This window comes from Mirounga angustirostris, unplaced genomic scaffold (assembly GCF_029215605.1).
Source record: "Mirounga angustirostris isolate CCGP_5_RB_7025 unplaced genomic scaffold, mMirAng1.0.hap1 SCAF_5, whole genome shotgun sequence".
Classification (NCBI taxonomy): Eukaryota; Metazoa; Chordata; class Mammalia; order Carnivora; family Phocidae; genus Mirounga; species Mirounga angustirostris.
Genome location: NW_026991713.1, coordinates 140,651,371 through 140,659,508, shown reverse-complemented (window position 1 = coordinate 140,659,508; position 8,138 = coordinate 140,651,371). Strand labels below are relative to the sequence as shown.

The 8,138-nt window shown below is 60.3% G+C and overlaps 1 protein-coding gene across 12 annotated transcripts in view; it reads left to right on the top strand.

The window, feature by feature from the left end:
* The first annotated feature begins 314 nt into the window (after positions 1-314).
* Positions 315-8,138, top strand: part of UNKL (unk like zinc finger) — a 34,716-nt gene continuing 26,892 nt past the window's right edge. For 7 of the 12 annotated variants that reach the window (XM_045874634.2, XM_064592286.1, XM_064592282.1 and 4 more), the window contains exons 1-2: positions 318-434; positions 1,438-1,647. In XM_045874634.2, coding sequence (XP_045730590.1) covers positions 358-434; positions 1,438-1,647 — 287 coding nt within the window. In that variant the 5' untranslated portion in view covers positions 318-357. Of the gene's footprint in view, positions 435-1,437; positions 1,648-4,361; positions 4,624-8,138 lie in introns of those variants that run through there. The other 5 variants (XM_064592289.1, XM_064592292.1, XM_064592288.1 and 2 more) reach the window with 5 other exon arrangements.

Below are 8,138 nucleotides of genomic sequence, written 5' to 3'. Positions count from 1 at the left end.
GTGGAGTGCTAGTGTGAGCAGCCAGCCCGCTGTCTCCACGCGGGGGACCTGCTCCGGGTCGCGCAGGTCGCTGAGGGGTGGGCCGGGGTTCGCCTGAGTGCCGGCTGGGATGAACGTGGATGAGGGGAGCCCGCGTTGGCGGGGGCGGCGCGCTCGGGGCGTGTCCCTGCCAAGCCGGACGCTGGGCTCGGTGGTCAGGCGGGTCTGGGGTCCGCCGGGCGCCGGCGGGGGCGGGGGCGGGGCGGGGCGGGGGCGGGGCCGGCGGGCGGGCGCGCGGGGGGCTCGGCGCGGGGGGAGATCCGGAGGGGCGGGGGCGGGCCCGCCTGGCGCATGCGCGCTGCATTGTTTTGACTGAAAATGCCGTCGGTTTCGAAAGCGGCGGCGGCGGCGCTGAGCGGGTCCCCCCCGCAGACGGAGAAGCCGACCCACTACAGGTCAGTGGCCGGGCCGGTCGCGGCGGGGACGGGAGCGGGGCGGGGGGCGGCCCCGTGCGCCCCCCGGCTCGCGCCCCGCGCCCCTGGGCCTGGGTGCCGCCGCCGGTGCGGCCTGGGGCCCCGCGCTGCCCCCCGCCCCGCGCCCGGGCTCCGGGCGGGTTGACCGCCGTCCGACGCGGGCTGCCGCCGCCTGAGGTGGAAAGGCGGCACCCAGGGTCTAGTGCGGCACCTGGGGGCGGGGGCTGAGGAGCACGGCAGGAGGCGGGGGTCCACGCGCCTCCGGTGGGGGGTCGGGGGTTTGCGGAGAATGTGCCTGGGATCGGGGGGCGGGCGGCCATCTGCACCCGGGGTGCCTCCGCCTGGGATCAGGGATGGCGCCAGAGCTTGGGGGTAGGGGCGTGCCTGGGGTCGCTGTGTCGCTCCTGAAGTTGGGGGTCGCGTCAGTGGTCGAGATGTGGGATGCTGCGGACCGGGCCCAGGGAATCGCATCCGGGCTGGGGATGGCGGCCGTCTGCACTTGGAGTGGGTGGTCGCGCTCGGGGTCGGGCGTCGAACCTCGGGTAGGGGATGGGCCGCCGCGCCTGGGCTCGGAGGGAGGGCGGCCATCTGGACTCGGGCTGCCTCTGCCCTGGGTCGGTACGCGCCTCGGGTCGCTGCGTTGCGCGTGAACTTGGAGGTCACGTCAGTGGCCGGGATGGGGGGTGCTGCGGACGAGGTCCGGAATCGTGCCCCGGCTGGGGGTGGGGTGGGGCGGCCGTCTGGACTCGGAGTGCGGGGGGGGTCGCACCTCGGGTCGGAGATGGTTGCCTGCGCTTGGGGTCGGGGACTGTGCTCTGGGGATGGGGGGCGGCCGTTTGGGGTCATCTGCCCTTCAGAGTGGGGGCTGCTCCTGAGTTTGGGGCACCCTGGCTTGCGGGGTCCGGTCCCCGCCCACGAGTCCCCGAGGCCGCCCGCCGGCGGCGGTGGCGGCGGAAGCGACCCGCAACGCTGTTTGTCTTTTTAGGTATCTAAAGGAGTTTAGGACAGAGCAGTGCGCCCTGTTTGTGCAGCACAAGTGCGCCCAGCACAGGCCATTTACCTGTTTCCATTGGCATTTCCTAAATCAGCGTCGGCGCAGACCGCTCCGCAGGCGGGACGGCACCTTCAACTACAGTCCGGACGTGTACTGCTCCAAGTACGACGAGGCCAGCGGCGTGTGCCCCGACGGCGACGAGTGAGTGTGTGTCGGGGCCGGGCGGCCGCCTGCAGAGCGGGTCCCGTCTTCCCTCGGAAGCCTTCCCGCGGCCGCCGGTGGGGGGCAGGCTTTTCTCTGCCTTGAGGGCTATGTGTCTCAGGGACGCCCCGTGCATGGTGCAAACCCACTGGCCTGCCCACGTTGGACCCAGTTCCCCGCCTTCTCTGCATTAGAACCAACCCTCATAAGGTGCACCTGTTAGGTGTAGGACCACTCTGTAGCTGTGGGTCAGAGTGTGTGCTAGAATGCTTGCTCACACTGTGTAAATTATATCTGGAACGTTTCCTTTCTTGTGGCTTACTTATATGACTTCTTTTTAAAAAATTGATAGGAAAGTTATCTTATTTGTAGACTGCCTTTTCCGTAGCACTTTTAAAGTTTAAGAAACTAAGGTTTTGTTTTGGTTGGCTTTTTTCTTAAGTTTCTTCATGGTGTTATGAACAGATGTATTTATTTAGCAATATGTAGACTGGGAAACAGGCAAGCGCAGAGTGTGTGTTCACAGAGTGGGCAGAAATTCGTAGCTGGAGGTTTTGCACTTTTCTCCTGGACCCTTTGAGGCAGGAGGAGGGCTGATCCATCTCTGCCTGGAAATAGGGTAGCCTCCCTGAGCTCCAGGCCCTCCGAAAACCACTGCTTGCTCCCCTTCTGTTCAGATCCAGCACTGATTTGAGGGAGGTCCTTCAGGCTCCATTCCCTGATCCTTTGAAAGGAGCTGGGTCTCCAGGAATGCTCCCTTTGGAAGACCACATTCACTCTCCTGCACAGAGAGTGGAGTGATGTCTGCTGTCCTTCATTTTCTAAAGATGCTCAGGCCAGGGAGTAAACTTTTCATCCATGCATTATCATAAACTTCATACACTTACACACTTACTGAAAGTGTAGTTGAACACCAGATAGTTAAATAGGATTGTTGTTAAGGCAGCTTGAAGCCTGCTGAAGAAATGTGCCCAGCTCCTCCTCTTTTAAGATGGAGTTATGCTCCTGCAAAGTTTTTTTTTTTTTAAGATTGGGGGAGGGGCAGAGGGAGAGGGAGAAGCAGGCTCCACACCGAGCAGGAAGCCCTATGAGGGGCTCGATCCCAGGACCCTGGGACCATGACCTGAGCCAAAGGCAGACGCCTAACGACTGAGCCACCCAGGTGTCCCTATTTAATTGCTTTTTGAGCTGATGTTTTCTGTAAGCGGGTCTTCAGAAGGGATGTGTTTACAAGCTGAGGCCTGGCATCAGGTCCCCTATTTTCTTTGGCCACGTCAGTCACCCTCCTGGGCCTTGGGTCCTGAGTTACCCGGGGTGGTGGGAGCACTGCTGCTTGACCCTGGTGTAGGGATCCAGTAACCTGGCATGTTTGACTCCGTCCTAGAGCCCAGTCAGTACAAAGGACCAACTGACAGTATTCACTAATGCTTTTTTTTTTTAGATTTTATTTATTTATTTGACGGAGATATAGCAAGAGCAGGAACACAAGCAGGGGGAGTGGGAGAGGGAGAAGCAGGCCTCCCGCGGAGCAGGGAGCCCGATGTAGGGCTCGATCCCAGGACCCTGGGATCATGACCTGAGCCGAAGGCAGACGCTTAACTACTGAGCCACCCACGCGCCCCGACTAATGCTCTTAATGCATGTGGACAAAGTCTGTTTGCACAGTTGTTTGGGGTTCTGGAGTCTGCATGTCCTGGTATTGACTCAGCCCCTTTGCTGGGCGTTAGGGTGGCAACCAGTTCTTGCAGGATGAAGCATCGGCACTGGACACCTACCTGCACGTGGTCATTTCAGCTGGGCTCAGTAGTAAATAGCACGCAATTATTGATTACAGAAATATTAATGTGTAATCTAAATGACATAGAGGTCATCATTGAGAACCAGGATGAGTGGGAGTGAGCTGCCTGTTGGCCCTTTCCTGTTGTGGGTGCATCCTGTGAGCCTGCATACAGTGAGAAAGTCACATGTCTGAGTAAAGATTTGTCCCTTGTGTTGAGTCCTTTAGGAAGTGTTTGGTGGGGCAGATGTCTCCCCTGGGGATCTCTCCTTAGTCCTCCTCCACTCCATGGGAGAGGGGTTTTCTCATCCCCAAGTGGAATGGCCCAGAGTTTGTCCCATGGGACTACATAGTCTGGTTTATGCTGCATCGTCATGGAATTTTAAGTAGATAGTCCCTTTCAGAGCAAGGACAGAACCTCCCTTTTATTTCAGTTCTTGGGTTCTTGAGAGTTCTGGTTGGGGCATATGTACTACCAACCTGTTATTTAAAAGCATGAACACTATGAGAGAGCAAAAACTCTTCAGGCCTTGTCGGGTGACAGAAGCATCCAGCATTGTTCTTGGCGCTGGCTGGGGGCGCCTTGTGGCTGAGCTGTGGGGCAGGACAGGACGGGGGAACCCCGGAGGGATGGCACCCCTGCTGTCACGGCCCTTCCTAGGCTGGCGGTCACCTTCTCCCCTTGTTGTCACCCCTCCTCCTGTGGCCCCCCTCCCCCACCCTTTTTCCTTGGCGGGTGGTCACCCTTTCCCTCTCACCATCACCCCTTCCCTCCGGGCCCCCCTCGCTCCCCGTGGTGCTCCCTGCGTCACCTCTGGGTAGACCCCCCGCTGTCATCTCCCCCTCCCCAGGGGCACCCCTGCTATGACCCCCTTTTCTCGGCGGGCGGACCCCCCTTTGGCGGGGGAGGTCAGTCTGCGCTGGCGGCCCGCGGTCCTTGCTCTCTGGGGGCGGTCCGCTCTGGCGGACACGCCCCTTCCCCGGAGCCGGCCGCGATTGGCCGTGCGGGTCACGTGCTCCCGCTCGGCCCCGTGGCCAGGAGCCTCCCCGCTGCGCGGCAGGGACGCCGGGGTCGGCTCCGCGGGGTGCGCATTTGGAAGTCCACGGAGAGGGCGGGCGGTGCAGGACGCCGGTTGCTAACCTAGGGTCTGGCCCAGCTCCACCAGGTCGGTGTTCCCACTTGTGAGGATCCATTTCAGGTACTTCTTAGGCTGGGCTTCAAGGAAAGCAACTCCTGTCCGGAGGGTTTTCGTGGTCCGGCCCCATCCCGAAAGCTGGTCTGAGAGAGGCTTTGGGTGTGGACAGCCCCAGGCCCCCCGCGGGCCCTGCTCCACCCCCGCCGACCCGCAGGGCTGGTGTGAGTGTTCGCACCTGGAACCCGCGTGTGGTTGGCCCCTCCCGCTGCCTGAGAGCGCGGGCTCGCTCCTGGGGATGATCAGGTGCCTTCGCAGAGGCGGGCTTCCAGGGGTCTGCGGGGCTTCTCCTGGAGAACATTTTCATTGGGGAAACAATCAAGCAGCCCCCAACTATGTCAAGTACAAAGTAACCAGTCTCCTCTGTTGATCCGCCTCCTGCCCTGGCGAGTGGTCCTCCCTACCCCGTTACAGATTTTCTCGCTGAAAAAGAGATAGGCCCGACCTGTTCCTGTGGCCTTATATCTTCAGGGCTCCCGTGGCAGGCCAGGCTCTTTCCCCCACAGCCCCCTCCTCACTGCCCTTGGAGTCTGTGGGGACGCAGGCCCTGGGCCAGGTGGGCTGTTGGTGTGTGATTCCATGGGCTTTCCCCTTACCGTCCTGGTGTGCCGCTGGGAGCTTGCTGACCCAGAGTGGCTGTACTCAGCGTCTGCTGCACCACACCTGTCCTCTCTGGTCTTTCTGCGCGAAGACCCGAGTGTCTGGGCCCTCAGCTTTGGGTGAATTTCTCTGCAGGGTAGCTGTAAGCTTGCTCCAAGCTGGTCTCACCAGAGAACTCTGCTTGGGCATTTGGGGTGGGGTGAAAGCCAAAGGCAGGTCCTGAACATTAGAGCCAAACAGCCTGTAGTCAGGGGGCTACTTACGGTCTGGAAGACACAGGCTTTTAGGGGACACATTAGCCAGCTTGACCGGATTACATCAGGTGACTGGGTTGGCCTGGGAGAGCCCCGAAGAGCGAAGGTGCAGGGATGGAGGAGGCGACCAGGAGGAGGCCCCTGGCACAGGGAGGTCCCACGCAGGCGGGCGGAGCCTTCTGTCTTCCAGATGGGGTGTCAGCTTTGTGGGCGCAGAGGGAGGAGTGACACCTGTTGCTGGTACTGATGGTCCCTGTTAGGGACTAATGAGGGGTCACTGTCCTGGCTCCGAAGTCCAGAGACTGGAGGTGCAGAGTTGAGGGGATGGACGTGGTCAACAGGGGTTAGTTGGCAGCCCCCCTTCCCTAGCGTCCAAGAGGAGGGGTGCATGTGCGATGACACTCGAGCTTCTCCCCGGAAGCCCCACCTGCCCACCCCCCACCTCCCTGCCCCCACTTGTCTGCGGCCCACGGGTCCTCCTTTTGTTCATGTTTGTTGTCACCCGTGTTCCGTGGCTGCATCCAGTTACTCGGCTTGTTCATTTTGCGCCTCAGTTATTTGTGTGCTATGTTCGGGTCTCCCCCCGCATGTCTGAGCCCCCTGGGTGTGGGCAAGAAGTCAGGTTGCACTTGAGCGTCCCCTAAAGCCCAGCAGCATCGACGTCACCTGGGGTTGTCCTGCAGGTGGGATCTGAGGCTCCCACCTGGACGGCAGCATCACCTCTGGGACTGGCCAGCCCTTCCGGGGCTTCTGACGCACACCCTAGTGTGCTCCTGGCTGGTGCTGGTGCACAGTGGGGATGGGCTTGGTGGACCACCTCTGTCCCCTTTGCAGATCCATCTTGGTGAGGGCTGCCAGAGGGAGGGGTTAATTTCAGGCTCTCTTGGAGAGTTAGGGGCAGTCTTGAGCCCCTGGTCTGTTCCTCCTGCTCCCCCCTTCCTGGCTCCCAGGTTCTAGCGTGATGCTGCATCATGCCCGTGATGGAACCCTGGTTGAATTGCATTGTTTGGTCACTAATCGTGGCAGATGGCTTGAGAAGCAAGGGGCTCACCTGAATTTGGTGCTTGGCAGAACCTAGTCACACCTGGGTACATCGTGGGTGCGGCGGGCTCCTGCGAGGAAGAATCTGCATGCGGTGTTGGGCTGAACCCTGGCTCTTTCCTGCCCCAGGGAGAGTTCTGGCTTTCCCGCTGTGTTCTGTGTGAGGCCTCCCCTCCCCTCTCAGACCTTCCAAAGGTGGAGCCGTTTTCCTTCATTAAGAGCCCGTCCATGTCTTGAGGTCATGGCCAGAGTAAAATAATAGTGCCTGCTCGGTGCTTGGTGCTCGGTGCTCCGTGCTCAGTGGTTGTGCTTGGTACTCGTTCCTTGTGGTTGGTGCTCTGTGGTCGGTGCTCGATGGTCGTGCTTGGTGCTAAGTGCTCCATGCTCAGTGGTTGTGTTCGGTACTCGGTCAGTGCTCCGTGGCTGGTGCTCCATGGTCGGTGCTTGGTGGTCATGCTCAGTGCTCAGTGGTCGTGCTCGGTGCTCCATGCTCAGTGCTCAGGGCTGGGCAGGGGGACTGGGCTGGGCTCTGGTTGCCTTGGCAACAGCACCAGAGAGGAAACCAGAGGGTGCTTAGTACTCTCCTGAGGGGCCGCTAGGAAGCGAGTGAAGGCTGAGACGTGACATTGAGACATCGGGATGGGAGGTCAGGCGGGCACCTCCAGGGAGCACGGTTGGTGCCCTTTGTGAATGGTGTTCGGTCACGTGAAAAGCAGGGGCGGGGCCCCGTGTTCTCCCCCAGGCTGTCCAGCGTGGCTGAGCTCTCCGTGACAGCCTCCGCCACCTGGCTGCCCAAAACTGAGTCACAGACCAGTGCTGGGATGTGGCGGTGTCGAGGTGTGAAAACACTGCACGAGCGCACTTTTCTGTAGGAATAGATCAAATCTCTCTCCTCTCCCTCTTCTCTGGTCCCAGTGGGCTTTGTCGATGATTAGGGTTACACACGTATGACGTGAAATGTGCCATTTTAACCGTGTTTCTTAGTGCAGGGTAGTGGCAGTGACGACTTTCACCGTATTGTGCACCCATCCCCACTGTCTGCTTCCAGATTCTTTCCAGCTTTGCACATGGGAGATGTGCCCATTGTGCACTCAGTCCTCGGGGGTCCCCGAGCTGCTCGTGCCCACGCGATCCCCCGTTGCTCTTTGACTTCTTAGGACTGCCTGGAGCCTTCATCCTTTCGTGTCCGGCTTCTGTCACTGAGCAGAATGTCCTTGAGGTGTACGTCTTGTAAAACGCGTCAGAATGTCCTTCCTTTCTAAGGCTGAGTAACGTCCTGTTGTCTGGATGGGCCCCCCCCTTTGCTTCCCCGCTCATTAGTTGATGGGCATCAGGGTTGTTTGAGGCCGAGGCTGTCGTGGATCCTGTGCTTCCGGCGTTTCTGGGTGCACCTCGGGAGCAGAACTGCCCGGCCCGCCCGTTGGCTTCTCCTTCGGTGGTTGCTTGGTTGGTTCCAAAGGACCCAGCCTCGTGGGCATGGCGTCCTGTCTGTCTCCTTGTGCTGTGCACACCCCAGGTGCCCCAAAAGGTCTGGGGTGCTCTCTGCCAAGGCTGAGCCTGCATGTCCTTATCGTGGGAGATAGCAGTTGAGAGTGAGAGGCCCCCGAGTTGTTCTCTCTGGGTCTC